General features: G+C 37.9%; 1 protein-coding gene across 1 annotated transcript; it reads left to right on the plus strand.

Moving 5' to 3' along the window:
• Positions 1–419: 419 nt before the first annotated feature.
• ZFP42 (ZFP42 zinc finger protein) lies at positions 420–1,660 on the plus strand. The gene has a single exon (XM_066236586.1). The coding sequence runs from the start codon at positions 420–422 to the stop codon at positions 1,335–1,337; it is 918 nt and encodes a 305-aa protein (XP_066092683.1). The 3' UTR covers positions 1,338–1,660.
• Positions 1,661–20,250: the final 18,590 nt, after the last annotated feature.

A 20,250-nucleotide genomic window follows, 5' to 3' on the forward strand; every position in this document is an offset into this window, starting at 1 on the left:
TGAGAATGTCTACTCTATGAGTATGTTTGTATGTTTAATTATTGATGTGATAACCCATAAGCAGCCTAGAGCGGGGCTAGCATATAATGAGTGCCCAATGAACAGTAAAGGTGAGGTGATCAATGTGGCAGTGCCCAGGTAAGATCTGGCTGTGACCCATGTCTTACCCAAGAGCTCCTTCTCTTACTCTTTTGTGGAGTTTGTCAAGGAAGACATAAATGAGTTATTCCCTTGTTGAAAAGTTCGGCTCTGGGCCATTTCTGAGATCTTTTTCTGACAAGGGCTCTAATGTTGATAAATATTTTACTTCATGGTTGCTGTCTCAAAGCAGGTGCTTGCTGAGAACCTACCCAGACTACTGCTGCTTGCAAGTGGCTGATACATCCTGGTGCGAGCCTGCAAAGAGGAAGTAGCAGGGCATGGAGCAGCAGCCGAACACAAAGGCAAGGTCCTGTGCGTGGAAAGGCCTGGGTGGGAGAGCCCTCAGTGGAGGTAATAAGCCCAACCCAGCCCAGCAGGCACCTCTCTACAATATGTGGGCCTTGTGTGAGGACCGTGGCCGCCACGAGACCGGGGCTTGGGCTGGGGAAGAGGAACCCCCTGACTGTTACATCGAGTACGTAATAAGAGGTGAGTTTTCTGAACCCATCCCGGAAGAGGACATCCTTCTTAAGTCCTTCAACTGCCTGACAGAAGGATCAGAGCAAAGGCTTTCTCAACAGGTTCTTCCAGTAGGCACACTACTTGAATGTCCCTCGGAATACACAGAAAAGGGGGCAAAACAAGAATTGCCTCAACAGACTCTTGGAGAGAAGTCACTTGTTGAGTGTTCTGAATCCATGACAGGCAAGAAGCTTCCTCCTGGACAAAAACCCAACACCAACTTACTAGATCCCAAACAGCCTGCAGAAGTTGCTAGAAGTAAGCCAGGAAATGATAAAGAATGTGATGTTCCAGAAAAATTTGCCTGTCCTTATAAGGGATGCATAAGACAGTTGAAGAGCAAAGAGTCCCTGAGACGGCATCTCATCGTTCATGGTCCCCGAAATCACGTGTGTGCAGAATGTGGCAAAGCATTTTATGAGAGAGCAAAACTACAGAGACATTTTTTGGTTCATACTGGAGAGAGGCCTTTTCGGTGCACCTTTAAAGGGTGCGGGAAGCGCTTTTCCCTGGACTTCAATTTGCGCACTCATGTCCGCATCCACACCGGGGAGAAGAGTTTTGTATGTTCTTTTGAGGGTTGTCGCAGGAAGTTTGTTCAGTCAAATAACCTGAGAGCTCACCTCTTAACTCATGCAAAACCACAAATCAAGGATGACAGAGGTGGAAAATAATCTAACATGATAAGCAATTTTAACAAAAGAGTGACTGGGAACAAACTTGTCTCATTGATTATTGTTTCCAGGAAAGAAAGTTTGAATCAATGTTGCAACCCTGTAAAGTATATTATCTAAGGTTACTAAGATTCTCCTATAGTTTGTGGATACCATTTTAAGACTATTGTGTGCTTTCAATAGAAGGTCAGGAATGAACTTACTTCAAAGGCATAATTCTTAATACTTTGTGAATTGGGTTACTGGATGAGGGCTTATTTTTACATACTATAAAAAATGAAATTAACTTGGGTTTTTAAGTTTGTTGTTTCTAATTGTTTAGCCTTTGCTTTTTAGGAATGTACTTTATGCTAATCCTAGAGAATAAAAATTTTACAATAGATTGCCAATAAGTGAATGAGTAGTTAATTAACCTTTTCTAAAAGTTCAATATAATTTGTAGCTTTCTTTTAATCATTGTATCAAACTATTGAAATCATATATCTGGCCTGACCTGTGGTGGCACAGTGGATAAAGCGTCGACCTGGAAATGCTGAGGTTGCCGGTTCGAAACCCTGGGCTTGCCTGGTCAAGGCACATATGGGAGTTGATGCTTCCAGCTCCTCCCCTACTCCTCTCTCTCTGTCTCTCCCCTCTCTCTCTCTCTTTCTGTCACTCCCTCCCTCTCCTCTCTAAAATGAATAAATAAATAAATTAATTAATTAATTAAAAAAAGAAATCATATATCTGGATCTGAATGGTTATTTGATAGTGTCAATTCATTTGAATCAGGTAATTTCAAATAAAAAGAAGTAAAACCCCAGACATACACAAAGTCTGGATTGAAACGTCAAAGTGCATTAAAGAGAAACGCTATTTATTTGTCTTTGAGCAGCAAAGATTGACTTTCAGCTTTGTAGGTGACTGTCCTCGTGTTTACATGGTGCTCTTGCATCTGCACATGGCCTCCCCTCTGTGCATGTCTGTGTGCAGGTTTGCTTTTATACCCTAAAGACCTCATTTTAACTTGGTTACCTCTGTAAAGAGCCCATCCCCAAATAAGTTCATATTTGGAAGCGCTGAAAGTTAAGGATTTCAACCTGAATTTTGGAGGCAAACAATTCAACCATAGCATGTATTTTTGTAGGCCCAATCATTTCAGTTCTAGAATTCAGTTCTATAGAAATAATTTTCACTGGTATATGAAGATCCTTGTTCAAGGATGTTAACTGAAACATTTTTAATAGTAGTAAATTATACTATAACTTAAATGCTCATTAAAAGGGGACAAGTTGAATAAATAATACCTCTTTTTAATGGAAAATGCAAATCTTAAAGGGGAAAACACAGCTAAAGGGAAGCCATAGATTAGGAGGAAGTTTTAAAAAGCTGAGTCAAACTTTAAGATTAATTTTTTTAAAAGGTTCATCTTGATTTTAGAAACACCAAAATGTAAATACATGTATAGATTAAAAACAAAAAAAAAAAGTTAAAAGTGCTTACATTTTGACTCAGAATGAGGTAATTGTTACTGTGGATTATGAAATTTTTTTTGATAATATATTTGGTATGGTATTTAAACCATCATATCTATAGGACGTGGGTCTTGAGTCTCAAGTTAAAAGAAATATTGGATAAATAATCCATTCATAAATTTGGAATTTTTTAAAAATGAAACACTCAAAGAATTTAGAATGAGAATTTGCTAAAAATGAGGGAGCATACATTTGTCTGGTTTTTGCTTTGACAGCAGCGTTTGTTTTGGTCCTTTATAGATTTCTACTTCAGAGTTGAATTAGGACATGGCATCTCTGAATACTAAGCAAAAGGCAGGATTATATGGAGAACAGTCAGGACTAGATAAAAATCAATGGTAAGGTGTAGGCTGCAAAGGTAAGACCTGAGACTAAGGGCATCAAGAAAGATCAGGATTGACTTCCTGTCTGTGAGGCTGGTCTATTTCTGTAGAGCACTCTTTCAGGAGCTGAAGGGGCCAAAATATAAGAATTTACAACCCTGAAACTTACACATACAAGGACCATCAATCTGAGAAGATGCTTGTGTTTGGATTCCAAGTTAAGTTTTGACCCGTGAGTAGGATGCTACTTGGCTAGCCTCTAAGGTTTGTTTATCATAGTTTTCATTTTCAAAGAAGACCCCTAAAACTGTCCAGAATGTAAGAAAGAAGGCTTGCAGATGCGATGGAAGTTTTAAAAAAGGAGGAGATGGTGATGATACGTCAGCTGAAATCTTAATGTTTTTTTCAAAGAAATGTAATAAGACTTTTCCACATTTGTACTTTAAAAAAAAATAAGCATAAGATGGGTGAACATATCCAAAGAAAATTGAAAAAAAAGGAAGCCATTCCTTCTAGATTTCTATGTGCCTCCAGATAATGTCATTTTACAAATTTTAAAGAATAAGTACTTCTGTTTTTAAGTTGGTATTTAAATTTGTGGCCCACATCCCATTTTTTTAATGACCAAAACATTAATTGTGAGAAGGTAACAGATTGGTAGTTATAGTGGGGATATAAGGTACGGCATAGGGAATGTAGTCAATATTGTGATAACTGCCTGACCAGGTGGTGGCGCAGTGGATAGAGCATCGAACTGAGATGTGGAGGACCCAAGGTCGCTGGCTTGAGCGAGGGGTTACTCAGTCTGCTGAAGGCTCATGGTCAAGGCACATACGAGAAGGCAATCATGAACAACTAAGATGTCGCAACGAAAAACTAATGATTGATGCTTCCATCTCTCTTTGTTCCTGCCTGTCTGTCCCTATCTATCCCTCTCTCTGACTATCTCTGTAAAAAAAAAATTGTGATAACTATGTATGAGGCCAGATGGGTACTGCAAATATCAGGAATAACACTGTAAAATATAGGATTGTGTAATAACTATGAAAGGTGGTAACAGAGAAATACCACTTTCTTAATGTTACTGGCACAGGGAGTAGTTGTCAATATATTATGGAATGAATAAAGGGGAAAAAAAGCTTCATATAATTTTAAACACAATTATCAAAATTATACATAGCTCAAAAACTGCTAATATATATAGCATTACTTGTTTTTACATAAAATTTAGTTACTGTGAAAGGTGGGTAACTTGGTCACTAAATGGAAACAACTGTTTGTTACATATATGTCCATTCCTACTCAAAAGTATATCATCTTCACTCTTAAGAGATTTTTTAAAAATTTTTAAATAGAAGCAGTTTGTTAGTGAAAATTATGTAGTCTCACGACTTCTTTTTTTGTGTCATTTCTCTTCTGCCTGTTAGAGACACAGGAGACTGAGGGTCTGTTCGCCTAACATTTTGGATAATTAACAACTAACCTGCATTCAGAGGTTTATGTACCAAGACTGATCAGTCACAAATGTGTCAAACTGCTTACCTTATTTTACATTAGTTTCTTTTATTTTATTCTATGTGATGCGTGCACAGGTCTCACAAACAGCCATATTTGATTTTTGAATTTCACCCTATAACATACATTGGTAGAATAGTTTGGTAAACATAGAGTTTCAACCTTATTCTATCCCAAAAGAATTCTATTCAAAGCACGTTTCCTATATATTTCCTGCTGAATATACATGTGTAGAAATCCATGTGTGCTTATGTTTAATTACCTAATGCACTAGCTCTAACTGAATAAATTGCATGATTACATCCTACATTGGACACAGAACAGTGCAAGTTACATTAAAAAGCCATTATATTTGCAACTCTGAGCAAGAGACTATAATTAAAAGGCAATTGGGTGAAATTAGCTTTGAGAGTACAAGAGTTTAAGTAGGATTTGGTAAATGAACATTAATGGTTAACATGTGCTTTTTATTAGGTCTTCTGCTGCTTCTCTCTATGACCTCGGGGTTGAATTTCTTAGATGTCAGTGGTCCAGACAATGAAAACACCTGTACAAAGCCATGTGGCTAAAGTTATATCCATAAAAAAGGCCAACATAACTTTTTGTGACTTTAGTAAATCAAAGGTATAAGGTAGGCTGGAATGATACCCTGGGCATTAATAAACTTTTTAATACTCCTAAGATCTTGGGTATGTGTCATAAAAAGCATATTACATGCTTCCTGTAACTCAAAATGTTGGTGATAAAATACACATGTACAAATCAAAGAAGTAATAAAACTAGAGAATTTTTATTATCATGACCATTAAATAAACAAAACATTGAAGTTTTACACAATATGTAATAGCATCTAATCTTTAAGGCAACCGGTATATTTATAAGTTGCTGAGACTTGGAATAGTACTAATATTTGTGTTGGGAGTAGATGGGTAGAAATCTTTATTTTTACCAGGCATATATGCCTAATAGATGTTACACATATGGCAGGTTGAAGATGAATGCTACTCTTCCCATTGAGATTTGGAGGCTAATTCCCTTCCCTTTACATCTCTGCTGGTCTGTAAATGCTTTGCTCAATAGAGGATGATGTATGTAACTGATGCTACAATTAGCTATGCCAATTCTAGGCCTAGCTTTTAAGATGCCTGGCAACTACTGTCTTGCTCTCTTAGAAACCAACTGCCATATAAGAAGTGTGACTACCCTAATACCACCATCCTAGGCCAAATCCAAGTCCCATGCCGAGACCTTGTAGGATAAGAGGCAAAGGGGTCAAGGCCAAGGAGTAGTGAGGTGCCAGACCTGAGTGAAGGAGCCATCTTGTAATAGTATTCTAGCCTCAGTTACCCCAGGTGAATTATAGGGCCTAGATGGTCCCTTCCCAAATTTCTGGCCCACAGAATAAGATATTTTTCCATGTGGACTATAGTTGACAACACTATTAAAAAATTAATTTACGAAGAGAGTAGAACTTAAATGTTTTCAATGTGTGTGTGAGCATGTGGTAATATGTCAACTGGGAGGAATCTTTCTTAAAATGTATATATCAAATCATAACTGCACATTTAAATGTCTTACAATTTTATTTGTTGGTTACATCTCAATAAAACTGAAGAAATAAAATAGTTTTATGCCACTTAAATTTGGGGTCAGTTGGTTATACATTTGTTATTTGGATTTTAGTCTTTGCTTTATATTTGTGTGAGTGTTGTGTGTGCACCTATTTATACACAAATACACTTACATACATAATAGATTTTATATAGTTTATTCCTAAATTTAAAGGAATTATTTAATATAGTTTGAAATTTATATACTAGATCTATTTTCAGTAAGAGTCATAACAGGTAGTGAGGGTCCTCTTCTTCGACCAGCATAGACTGATGTATTGGACTAAGGGAAGTGCAGCTGCCTTTAATAAAACTAAAACTCGGTCTCTGTACAGATCGGTGGAGGAAAAATCTTCACCTGGGAGGAACAATATCTCTTAGCCAAACTGGTTCTGTCATTCTGGGCAGGTCACCTCCCAAAGAATGCTATTAATTACTGCTGCTGCCACCACTGTCCTTAAAGAGTCATGCTACACTTTAACACTGACCCACACATGAGCACATAGCTCTTTCTTTATTACTTAGCAGTAAAAGTGAGATGAGGCTGGAACATTTAAAGATTCTGTTAAAGGAGAAAGGGTAACGATACAACTTATTTTTCTCAGGCCATAGGTTTAAGAGATCATTGTTTCAGGATCCAGTTAAAAGAAAAAACTCGTGATTTCTTTCATTTTCACCTAAGTCCTGGCTTAGATTTCTGGCTTAGGACCCACTATTTCCTCAACTTCTGACTTCAGTATATCTAGATAGTGTATTTAATTAAACCACTGAAGGTATCCCAGATGGGGGAATGGAACAGACACGAGAGAGACAGAGATTGGTGAGGGGCAAATTATGAAGAATTATAAACATTTTAAGGAGTTAGAATGTTGCCTTGTAGTCAGTAACAGAAGTATTGAAGGGATTCAGGAAGTGACATGATCAAATTTACTTTTTGGAAAATTTTGGGATTCAGAGTAAAAGGTGGATTGGAAAATGGGAAAACGCAATTGTTGAGGTGACATGCCTTATTAAAATAAATAACATCTTTCCAATTCTGGAACTATGTCCAAAGAAACAAAATATTGATTCAAAAGAATACATGCATCCTTATAACCACTGCAGCATTATAATACCCAAGATTTAGAAATAGCCCAAGAGCCCATCAGTAGATGAGTAGATTAAAAAAAGCTGTGGTACATTTACAAAGTGAAATACTACTCAGTCAAAAAAAAAAGGAACTACCTTTTACAACATCATGAATGGACCTGAGGGGGATTATGTTTAGTGGAATAAGCCAGTCAGAGAAAGACAAAATACCATATGATTTTACTCATATGGAATCTAATGAACAAAATAAGCTAACAAACAAATAGAAACTCACAGATACAGAGAACAGACTGACAGCTATCAGAGGGGATGGGAGTTGGACCTGGGTGAAAAAGGTGAAGGGTTTAAGCAAAGAAAAGAAACTCAAAGACACAGACAAGAGCGTGGAGATTACAAGGGGGGAAGATGGGTGAGAGGAGATAAAAGAGGGTAAAGGGGAGATAAATGGTGACATAAGGAGATGACTTTGGATGGTGAACATGCAATGTAATATATATATTACACTTTATATTTCCATCACTGGCATAGAACACAATAAGTGACTATTGGGTAATGAATAAATGCTTGACTAGACATAGCAGTAGTAAAAATAAAAAAGTGACAGACAGATGCACTAAACTTAATATCACTGACAGAACAATCAAAAAACAAATGATTCAATACAAACAAAATGAGTATAGGGCTTGAATAGATATCTCTCAAAAAATACACAAATGGACAATAAGTACAGTACATGAAAAGATGGTCAACATTATTAGTCATCAGGAAAATGCATGTAAAACCCATCATCTTGCCTGACCTGTGGTAGAGCAGTGGATAAAGCGTTGACCTGAAATGCTGAGGTTGCTAGTTCAAAAACCCAGGTGTGCTTGGACAAGGCACATATGGGAGAGTTGATGCTTCCTGTTCTCATATCTGCCCCTTTCTCTTCCTTTCTCTCTCTCTTTCTAAAATTTAATAAATAAAATATTGCCTGACTAGGCGATGGTGCAGTGGGTAGAGCATCATCTTGGAATTCTGAGAACCCAGGTTCAAAACCCCGAGGTAGCCAGTTTGAGAGCAGACTCATCTGGCTTGAGCATGCGCTCACCAGCTTGAGTGCAGGATCAGAGCTATGACCCCATGGTCACTGTCTTAAGCCCAAGGTCACTGACTTAAGCAAGTGTTCACTGGCTCACCTGGAGCACTCTGGTCAAGGTACATATGAGAAAGAAATCAATGAATAACTAAGGTGCTTCAATGAAGAATTGATGCTTCTCATCTCTCTCCCTTCCTGTCTATCTGTCCTGTCTGTCCTTCTCTTCCTCTCTCTCTCTCACTCTTCCTCTTGTTAAATTAAAAAAAGAAAAGAATAATATAAAATAAGATTTTTTAAAAACCCCACCATCTCACCACTTTATACTTACTGGAATGGCTATAAACAAAACAAACAAAAAACAACAAAAATAAATGTTGACTAGAACATAGAGGAATTGAAACCTTCCATCACTCTGCATGGGAATGTAATATAGCGCAGCCATTTTGGCAGACAGTTTAGCAGTTCTACAAAATGATAAGGAGTTGTCATATGACCCAGCAGTTTCACTCCTAAGTGTATACCCAAGAGAGAATAAAAGTCTGCTCATACAACATGATTTATAATAGCCCCAAACAGAACAACCCAAATGTCCTCCAGATGATAAATGGATAAACAAAACTTGGTATATCCATATAATGGAATATTATGCCAGCTGTAAAACAGAATAAAGTACTAACACGTGTTACAACATGGAAGAAACTTGAAAACATGTGAGGTTAAAAAAGTCAGACACAAAAGAGGACAAAAGTCCCCTTTTTGTACTATTCCCTTTGAAACGTCCAGAATAGACAAACCCATACAGGCAGAAAGTGGATTAGTGTGTGCCGGGGACTAAGACATGGAGAAAATAAGCAGGGATCGCTAATGGGTTTTTTTGGGGGTGATAAAAGTACATATTCTTTTTTATTGTTCAGAGAGGAAGGAGAGAAAGAGAGGAGGGGGAAAAGCAGGAATCAACTCCCATATATGCCTTGACCAGGCAAGCCCAGGGTTTTGAACTGGCGACCTCAGCATTCCAGGTCAACGCTTTATCCACTGCACCACCACAGGTCAGGCACATATTCTAAAAGTATGTATTCTAAAATTAGAGCTGATGCTCTCAGAACTCTGAATCTACTAAAACCTGTGAAATTTTATAAAGGGTGAATTTTATTTATGTAAATTATATCTCAATAAAATTGTTATTTAAAACATTACTTATGTAAACTCATATAGTCTTACTATGCTATACTCACTTTCATCAAAAATAATAGCACCTGATATCAAACACCCAGGAGGTTAGATAGCCAGAGTTAAGAACTTAGACTTTCGAATCAGGCACACTGAATGGAAACTCAGTTCCATCACATAGAAACTGTGTGACTTTAGACAAATCAGATAACTTATTTCAACATTTTAGTCATCTGTAAAATAGAAACAATATCTAGCAGAGAGGATGTGAAGAAAAATAAGGCAATGGGGTAAAAGGTACTAAGCTAAAGAACCTAAGAAATGAATGTTAGGCTGTGCAAAGGCCACAGCCCTGACCCTTGAAGTCCTCACAATCTTGTAGCATCTGGTAGGTAGTTGATATGAATGATCTCATCTATGTTTCCTTAATGAACATATATTATTAACTTTGGAAAGTGTATTGAAGATAAAAATATGGAAAGTCAGGGTCTTGTCGTTTTATTTATTTATTTATTTATTTATTTATTTATTTATTTTGCATTTTTCTGAAGCTGGAAACAGGGAGAGACAGTCAGACAGACTCCCGCATGCGCCCGACCGGGATCCACCCGGCATGCCCACCATGGGGTGACGCTCTGCCCACCAGGGGGCGATGCTCTGCCCATCCTGGGCATGGCCATGTTGCGACCAGAGCCACTCTAGCGCCTGAGGCAGAGGCCACAGAGCCATCCCCAGCGCCCAGGCCATTTTTGCTCCAATGGAGCCTTGGCTGCGGGAGGGGAAGAGAAAGACAGAGAGGAAGGCGCGGCGGAGGGGTGGAGAAGCAAATGGGAGCTTCTCCTGTGTGCCCTGGCCGGGAATTGAACCCGGGTCCCCCGCACGCTAGGCCGATGCTCTACCGCTGAGCCAACCGGCCAGGGCTTGTCGTTTTATTTTTTTACTAAAATTAAAACAACATAGAAACAAAAAACCCCATGGCGTCTACATTTGAAGGTTTTCCAAGGACAGCTTTAAAGTGAGTTGGTCTGATATTTACAAAGCCCAGATCACCTGCTCTGTCTTACGCCTGCCAGCTCGAAGTCACATGGTGAAGCCCTAACTCATAGTGTCTCTGAACATAAGCTAGAGCCTTTAAAGAAGTAATTAAGTTAAAACAAGGAAATTAGGGTGGACCTAAATTCAACCTGACTGGTGTCCTTAAAAAAAAAAAAAGGGAAATGGGGACACCAAGCGACACCGAGGATGCACATCCTAGAGGACATGGTGAGAAGACAGCCATCTCTGCAAGACAAAAGAGAGGCCTCGGAATAAACCGAACCTGCCAACACCTGGATCTTGTACTTCCAGCCTCTAGGATTTGAGAAGATATATCAATATTTCTGTTGTTTAAGCCACCCTGCCTGTGGTATTTTGCTGTGGCCACACAAGCAGAGTCTACAGGGCACTTCGTGGCATTCCAGGCAGAGGAAAGGCAAGACTATGGAGCAGCCCTGGGCAGCAGGGGTGACTGTCAGGCAGCAACCTGAGACGGTAAGGCGGAGAGATGGCTGGGGCTGATGCGAAAGGGATGTTTATCCAGGGCTCATGAGCTTTAATTTCTCATATATAGAACCTCAAGTCATTGGCCGTAGAGTTATAATTGGGTTTTTTTTGTAATTGCTTACTACTTTTGCAGTAAGAACTATGTTTGCCAACAGATGTGGCAAATTATACAGCATAAATAAAAGATAAACGCAGTAAAACTTTCACCAGCTAAAAGGCACCATTTTGGTGAATACAGTCCTTAAAAACTCAATGACTTTAATTAGAAGAGCAAAAAAATCAGATTTGCATTTTCCATCAAACACTATAGTGAGGCCGATGGATATGACTGTGTGAGGAGCAGGGAAGAAGACTGGAGAAAGACAGTAAGAAATATTGAAAACCCGGAAAAGGCAGTGAATGTAGAAATAGAGAGGAAGAAGAGGAGAAAGGAAGCATGTAGGTATCAGCTTCAGGCCGTGGTGATGTGTGGGAGGAGGGAACATCTAGAAGGGACCTCAGATTTTCATCTTGGTAGAGTAGCTAGACTGTGACGTCATTAAGGGGGGGTGGAAACCAGGGATGCAGGAAGAGAAGCATGGAGAGACAATACAAGAAGTTCCGCATCAGAAGAAGATTATTCTGAAATGGCAAGTGTGTGTGTTGGACAAAAACTCACTGTGAAGAGCGAGCTTAGTCAGATTTGATTGTGGAAGCCAAGAGTAACGCAGAATTCACCCTCCAAAATGTTACCTATTTCTTAAGATAACTTAACTCTGTCATAAAAGAAGTAGACAAAACAGGGATAAATAGTATTTAACAAGTTCAATGTAAAATGATTTTATTACATTTCCAGCTCTCCAAGTTGACTAGCAATTTCATGAAAAAGAAATCAAAAGAAAACAGACCAGAGCTGTTTTCTTTCCAGCAGTGAAGGACTTGCTTATTTGTGCGGAAGATATAGATAAAAGCAAGAGTGCTCAGCCAAATTTTTTAAGTAATTAAGAATTTAAAGGCCCTCTATCTGGAAATTTCTCAAGCCAAAGAAATAACCATAGTTGTAAAATAGCTGACAAGCCATTTATTACAACAGCAGTAGACTAATGCTGCTCCTTTTTTCCAAGGTGACATTATAAATCAACTTAGAGGGGCAAGAATCTTGTAGGAGACCTGTAGGAGGATGAGCAGGACTATTTAAACTATAAAAAAGTCATAAAATGTGTATCTTATTTACAGAAAGAATGAGGTTTAAAAAGATGATAATTAACATATTACCACAGCACAGCTAGCATCCAGCAAATTTCAATTGCAAAGATCACAGAAATTGATTTATAATGTTCCCAAGTGACTACTGAAAGTAGGTTGGTGACCACAGTATCCTAAATGATTGTGTTAGAGCACATTATTACTTTAGAGAAGCCCACATGGATAGCGAAAACATGACCACCAAAGAATAAACACAATAATTTTCAGAATCAACATTTTAGACTTTAACACTTGTGTTTTATTATTATTAACTGTCTTTCAAAGTGATTAAAGAGAAAATACTGAAGAATCATCAGTTCTGCTCTACATTTTTCCTTGGAAGAAAGGGGACGGGGGTTGGAAACCTTTCTAATGTCAGCACTTAGGTGAATTATTCATACCGAACCACAAGAAAGAAGCACTAAGTTTAATTGGACATATGTTTCTTACATTTAAGGACAGGGAGTAGATACTGACCTTCCAAAAGAAATATGGGGACCTGATCATTCCACATATAAGTCTTAAAGGAAGAAAATGTAGAGCATGCATTTTTGTAAATCACTCAGTAAGGAAAAAGCCCAGATGAAATGTGGTCTCAATAAAATGTCATTCTGTCACCGAGCTTAATTATGGTCAAATTTCAATATCATATCTTAGAAACCAGAAAATTGTACATCCTTAGCCTCTAGAGATGAGAAGGGCAACCTTACACACAAACTTAAAAAAATGTATTTATTAATTTGAGAGAGAGAGAGAGAAACATCAATTTGTTATTCCTTCCACTCGCCCATGCGTTCATTGGTTGATAGCTGTATGTGCCCTGACCAAGGATCCAACCTTCAACCTTGGTGTATCAGGATGATGCTCTAACCAACTGAGCCACCAGGTCAGGGTGCTTAAGTGACATTTTTATTCTAAAAAGAGAGAACACCATAATCATTTCAGAATCTCCAAGGTCAAAATCTATACTTTAAATGTATCTAATTTAGTTTAAAAATGAGAATTTGGTTAGTTCTATTAGAAAAAAATTTTCATTCAGATTCAAATGTGGTATAAAGAAATAAATGAAAAAGTTTAAAGCCTAGCCAATTATTTATTACAGAAGTGTCAGGACAAATTTTCTGGGTAACTTATCACAAATCTTTAGAATTGTCTGCTGGCAGTCAGGGTACAGCTGACAGATCGTAGTTGCAGGTAGGGTCGAGAAGTTAAATATGTGAAGATGGCGGAAATATGCAGAAGGTAAAATCAATATTAATAATATCACAAGATCACTAAGAGCTCACTTATCCCATTAACTTTTTGAAATTAGAGGCATACTAAGGTAGTTATATAATGTTGATATGAGGCTTTTTGACTGATTTAAAATTTTTCATTCTCATGTATTGTCACATGCACACCCCCTCCAAAAACCCAAAACCAAAACCGAAAAACAATTACACATCGCCTGCAATTCTGTTCCTCTGGTACCCTTATCACCACTGCACAGCGCCGAGTTTGTGAAATGTTTTGTAACCTTTCGGTGTAATAACTGCTCCCAAATCCCTCTCTCTCTCTCTCTAAAAATAAAACGGGGTCCAGAGGGACACATTAAAGTAAATAAATCATCAATAAGGGGAGTAGTGAAGGAAGGAGAGAAGTGGACATACTAATTCCAAAAAGATATTTATATTTCTGATTTTTGTGTGTGTATGTGACAGAGAAAGAGACAGAGAGAGGGACAGGTAGGGACAGCCAGTCAGGAAGAGAGAGAAATGAGATGCATCAATTCTTCATTGCGGCACCTTAGTTGTTCATTGATTGCTTTCTCATATGTGCCTTGACCAGAGGACTACAGTAGAGTAAATGACCCCTTTGCTCAAGCCAGCGACCGTGGGCTCATGTCTATGACCCCATGCTCAAGCTAGAGCCCCCGTGCTCAAGCTGGTGAGCCCGCACTCAAGCCGCAACCTCAGGGTTTTGAACTTGGGTCCTCCACATCCCAGTCCGATGCTCTGTCCACAGCGCCACTACCTGGTCGGTCTATTTCTGAGATTTTTAGAGAAATTGGAACACTGACTAGATAATACAGGGGTCCCCAAACTATGGCCCGTGGGCCGCATAAGGCCCCCTGAGGCCATTTATCCAGCCCCAGCCACACTTCCGGAGGGAGCACCTCTTTCATTGGTGGTCAGTGAGAGGAGCATAGTTCCCATTGAAATACTGGTCAGTTTGTTGATTTAAATTTACTTCTCCTTTATTTTAAATATTGTATTTGTTCCCATTTTGTTTTTTTATTTTAAAATAAGATATGTGCAGTGTGCATAGGGATTTGTTCATAGTTTTTTTTTTAATTTATTCATTTTAGAGAGGAGAGGGAGAGACAGAGAGAGACAGAGAGAGAGAAGGAGGGAGGAGCTGGAAGCATCAACTCCCATATGTGCCTTGACCAGTCAAGCCCAGGGTTTCGAACTGGCGACCTCAGCATTTCCAGGTCGATGCTTTGTTCACTGCACCACCACAGGTCAGGCCCATAGTTTTTTTTATAGTCCAGCCCTTCAACTGTCTGAGGGACAGTGAACTGGGCCCCTGTGTAAAAAGTTTGGGGACCTCTGAGATAATATATGATATTAAGAATTTATTATTAATTGTTCTAGATATAAAAATAATATTGTAGTTGTGATGTTTTAAACGTCCTTAGTTCTTAATAATACATACCATACTTTTTAAAGACAAAATTATGATGTGTGGAACTTGCTTTTTAAAAGGTTTCCTGGTGTCTGGGGAAGAGCCCACAAAGGGGTGGAGATAAAATTTGATTTGCCATATATTGATACTCTTTGATGCCAAGTAAGAAGTACACAGGAAATGTTAGACCATTTTTTCTACTTTTGTGAACGTTTTAAGTTTTCTATAATAAAGAGATATTAAAACAGAAAAGACATGAAGACTCCAAGGATCAAAAGGAAACTGGCACTCACATCTTTGGCATTTATGAGAATTCTGTAACATTTAGTGTTGATAGAAAAGTTAAATGACGTGAAATTACAGTACTCTCATTGCATGGAACTAAAGATCTTTAAAAGGTACTTTCCGTCAGCTTGAGTTGAGAGAGCAGAACGTTTTTAACAATTGCAGTGGGTCTTGGGACAGGATGATTAAAATTTAGCGGATATTGTTCATCACTTGTAGCAGCGACTACGATGGGAGCAATGACAGGCACACATTATATGGGTTATTCTGATAGGTTGATTCTGAGGAAAAATGGGATGAATGAATGAATTAATGAATAAATGAATGAATGAAAAATTGAATGAATTCTTCAACACCTATCATTCCAGGACAATGAGATAAAATCTGAGGCAGAGATCACTGCTATTTCCCTTTTATTCAAAAGTCCATTAACAAATGGCCTCCTACTGTCTGACAAGAACCAAATTCGTTTAAATCCTAAGAGAGGCTCAAGCTAAAACACCCTATCTGACATTTGTATAATGAAAAACATTTACAATACATTGCACCTAATCCATGATTATACATGACCGTTCTGAATATGTATATACAACAAATTACGTTAACTTCCATTCGAATGTAAATTCTTTGGACATTGATTTCATAGGCTGATATTTCTAAGTCATACTCATAGATAAGTACATCTCAAGCCATCTAAATGAGTTTATTTTGGCTCTGAGATAGATAGCCTTCCAACAAGCCTGCCAACAGTGCTTTGCACCTCTTAAAGCACAAGCCAGTCCTCACGTCAAGAGTAGATTCTGTTTCCTCTGTGCAGAATGCATGCTATACATACTGTGATTTGCTTCCAACGACAGAATTCCACGAAGAGACATGTAGGACTTCTGAGTCCAGCCTTTGGGGAACTGGTAGCTTTTATCTTTTCCTCTTGGAGCAAGCTTCTAGTTATAAAGCAGCTCAGGTCAACTGCTGAATAAAGAAAAGTCCCGGGAATGAGTGTCCTTGGTGGAAGCAGCCGCAGTTGAACTTCCGGCAGAGTGCACCAGAAGGAATGCCCCCAGCCCACGCATGTGAGGCAGACACACTGCCCAGCTGAACTCAGTCTACCCGCCGGATCATAAATATATATATATATAAAAATAATAAATCATAAATTGTTTTTGCTTTAGGTCACTAATTTGGGAATTTTTTATTGTTCAGCAACTGATAGAGGATTTAACTTTTGTAAGGTAACCAGTGAAAAATCAACCACTCAACATTATATTTGGATATCTAATATCAAAGCACATGAAGTTTATTTCAGAGGAGGACATTTTTGGAGTACAGCTAGTGCTCAACTTACGACCATGATTGGTTCCGACAGACCAGTCGTAACACAATTTGGTCGTAAGTTGAGTAGGCTATATGTACAGTACTGTGAAATGATGTTATAAAAATCTTTAAGTCATATTTTATCATAATTTTCTTTCATTATTGTTATATATCATAATTTTCTTTGTTCATTTTATGCCATTTGTATCATCTCTACACCATTTTGTTTCTTTCTTTCCTTCTTGGCAGGCTGAGGCATTGACAAAGACAATTTCCTCTTGGTAGATATCTTGGGAGGGGTTTGATGAAAAATATCCAAGACACAAAACACAAATTGCTGTACCGAGTCTGGGCTAACATTGAAATGGTGCACGCAGAGATGATAGTGCTGCCGGAAGCTGGTCTGCACTGTCATATGCCCAGCTGGGTAACGCTTGCACTGCCAGACACGGAGCAGTCGTGGCTAGCGAGTGTCGTCGTAAAGTCGAATGATCGAGAGTTGCATAGGTCGTAAGTCGATCAATACCTGTAATGGTTTTGTTTTGTTCTGTTTTTTGTATTTTTCCAAAGTTAGAAGCAGGTAAGCAGTCAGATAGACTCCTGCATGTGCCTGACCAGGATGCAGCCCGCATGCCCACTAGGGGGCAATGCTCTGCCCATCTGGGGCGTTGCTTCGTTTTGGCCTAAGCCATTCTAGCACCTGAGAGTATGGAGCCATCCTCAGCACCCGGGGCCAACTTTGCTCCAATGGAGCCTTGGCTGCAGGAGGGGAAGAGAGAGACAGAAAGGAAGGAGAGGGTAAAAGGTAGAGAAGCAGATGGTCTCTTCTCCTGTGTGCTCTGGCCAGGAATCGAACCAGGGACTTCCACAAGCTGGGCCAATGTTTTAATACTGAGCCAACCTGCCAAGGCCTGGGAGTAATGAGTTATTTTGATATAATTATTAATTCATCGTAAAGTTGCAAGACAAGGACAGGGAATTCCAATGTACCCTTTACATTTGGTCCCATGTCCTCTGTCGTTCCCTCTCTGTCTCTATCCTTCTCTGTCATTGTTGTCTTACCACCTGAAAACAAGTTAGAAATATTATACCTCTTTATCCCTGTGTATTTCAGTGGGTATTTCTAAGAAGAATAATATTTACTTACACAAACAAATAACAGTTATCAAAAATAAGTTTGATAAATATATTACCTGTAATCTTTTTCAAATTTTGTCCATTTTCTTAGGCACCATGATTCTCTCCCTTGGGCTGAGGATTCAACTCAGAATCATGTATTATATTACATGACAATTGTCATGACCTTTTAGTCTCCTTTAATATAGACAAGTTTCTTAGCCTTTCTTTGTGCTTCTTGACCTTGACATTTTTGAAAAGTACAGGCCACTTATTGTTTTCTTATGATTAAATTCAACTTGTACATTTGTGGCAGAAATATAACCATATGATGGTGTGGTTTTCACTGTGCATTATATCAAGAGGCACAGATTGTTGGTTTGTTCCAAGGCCAAGTTATTTTTGAGCACTTGATTAAGGTAGTGCTCGCTATGTTTCTCAACTGAAAAGTCACTGTGTTTCCTTTGTCATTCATGAGTAATTTGTGGGGAAATACTTGGAGACTGTAGATCTTGCTTCTCAGCAAACTTTCACCCAGTGACTTTAACAAACAGTCATGCCAGAAAGGACATTTCTGTACATATATATAATAACAATGAACTATGAAGATACTTCTTAAAAAAGATTGTAAATAGTATTCTAACTGTAAACAAATCCAAAATGTGTAGCTTTAATTTTCTGAAAAATATGTTTATTTAGAATATCATGGATAATGTACTTCACAAAATGAGCTTTGAGTTTTTATTGAGCGAAATATATTTGCAAAAAACAGTTTGAGAGATTAAAAAATGAAAAGATCAGAGTTATAACACCCTAAAGAAAGAGAATTTAGTTTTCCAGCATATATTCCAATCATTTTAACAACCCTCCCCCAAATAAGAACCAACCATATAAAGAACAAAAAGAATGTTAATACATATACACAGTTTGAACTTACAACAAAATTAATGTTGTTATATTGTGACTTTAATAAAATAGACTTCATATTTGACTAATATTTATTGAATGTCTATTACCTGCTAAGCACTGTGATACATAAGCATAATTATACTCAGCTTCTTATTTTATCACGATTCTTCAGGGTAGTTGTATTACACTATTTTTCATACAGAGAATCTTTTAGAGACTTATTTGTTAACAAATAATGACTACCATGTGCCATGTACTACGCTAAGCACTAGGAATATAATACAGAACTAGATAAATAGTAAATAATCAATTTTAACATTCTGTGCCCAATGTGTAATAAACAGTATGACGAAGTCTGTGCACTGTGCTAAGAGAAGCATGTAAATCAGACTGGGGCAGTTAGGGGAGACTATGGATAACATTAAGGATTAAACTGAGAAATGAAAAATTAGTAGGAGCTAGGTATAGAGGTGCAGGTTAGTAGTAGGACCCACATATTTTTTTTTCTTCTAATCATTTTTTAATTACAGTTGACATAGAATAGTATATTAATTTTAGGAGTACAACCCGGTAATTAGACATTATGTAACTTAGTAAGTGATCATTCAGATAAATTTTGTACTCATTCTGACACCATACATAGTTATTAGAATATTACTGACTATATTCCCTATCCATGTGATTATTCTGTAACAACCCATCTGTACTTCTTAATCCCTTCACCATTTTCACCTATTGCCCCAAATCTTCTCCCATATGGCAACCCTCAGAATGTTCTCTGTATCTATAAGCCTGTTTTTGTTCTGCTTGTTCACTTATTTTGTTTTTTAGACTCAAATGTTGATAGATATGTATTTATTGTCATTTTAATGTTCACATTTTTATCTTCTTTTTCTTTTTCTTAAAGAAAACTCTTTAACCTTTCAAGTAATACTGATTTGTTGGTGATGAATTCCTTCAGCTTTTTCTGGTCTAGGAAGCTCTTTATCTGTCCTTTGATTCTGAATGATAGCTTTGCTGGGTAGAGTAATCTTGGTTGTAGGTCCTCGCTTTTCATCACTTTGACTATTTCTTGCCACTCCCTTCTGGTCTGCAAAGTTTCTGTCAGAAATCAGCTGATAGTCTTATGGGAGCTCCTCTCTAGGTAACTAACTGCTCTTCTCTTGCTGCTTTTAACATTTTCTCTTTGTGTTTACATTTTGCATGTTAATTATGATGCGTCTTGGTGTGGGCCCTTTGGGTTCATCTTGTTTGAGACTGTCTCCATTTCCTGGACTTGTACATCTATTTTCTTCATCGGGTTAGGGATGTTTTCTGGTATTATTTTTTCAAACAGATTTTCAATTTCTTGCTCTCGCTGTTCTCTTTCCATCACCCCAATGATGTGAATGTTGGTACACTTGAAGTTGTCCCAGAGGCTCCTTACACTATCTTCATTTTTCTTTTTTGCATTCTTTTTTCTTTTTGCTGTTCTGATTAGGTGGGAGTTTTTTTTTTTTTTTTTGCTCTCTTATATTCTAAATCACTGATTTGATTCTTTGCTTTACCTACTTTACTGTT

Source organism: Saccopteryx bilineata, chromosome 6, assembly GCF_036850765.1.
Source record: "Saccopteryx bilineata isolate mSacBil1 chromosome 6, mSacBil1_pri_phased_curated, whole genome shotgun sequence".
Lineage (NCBI taxonomy): Eukaryota > Metazoa > Chordata > Mammalia > Chiroptera > Emballonuridae > Saccopteryx > Saccopteryx bilineata.

Bases quoted from the DNA above. Each gene is read 5' to 3' on its own strand.
- ZFP42 (XM_066236586.1), top strand. From the start codon at position 420: ATGGAGCAGCAGCCGAACACAAAGGCAAGGTCCTGTGCGTGGAAAGGC.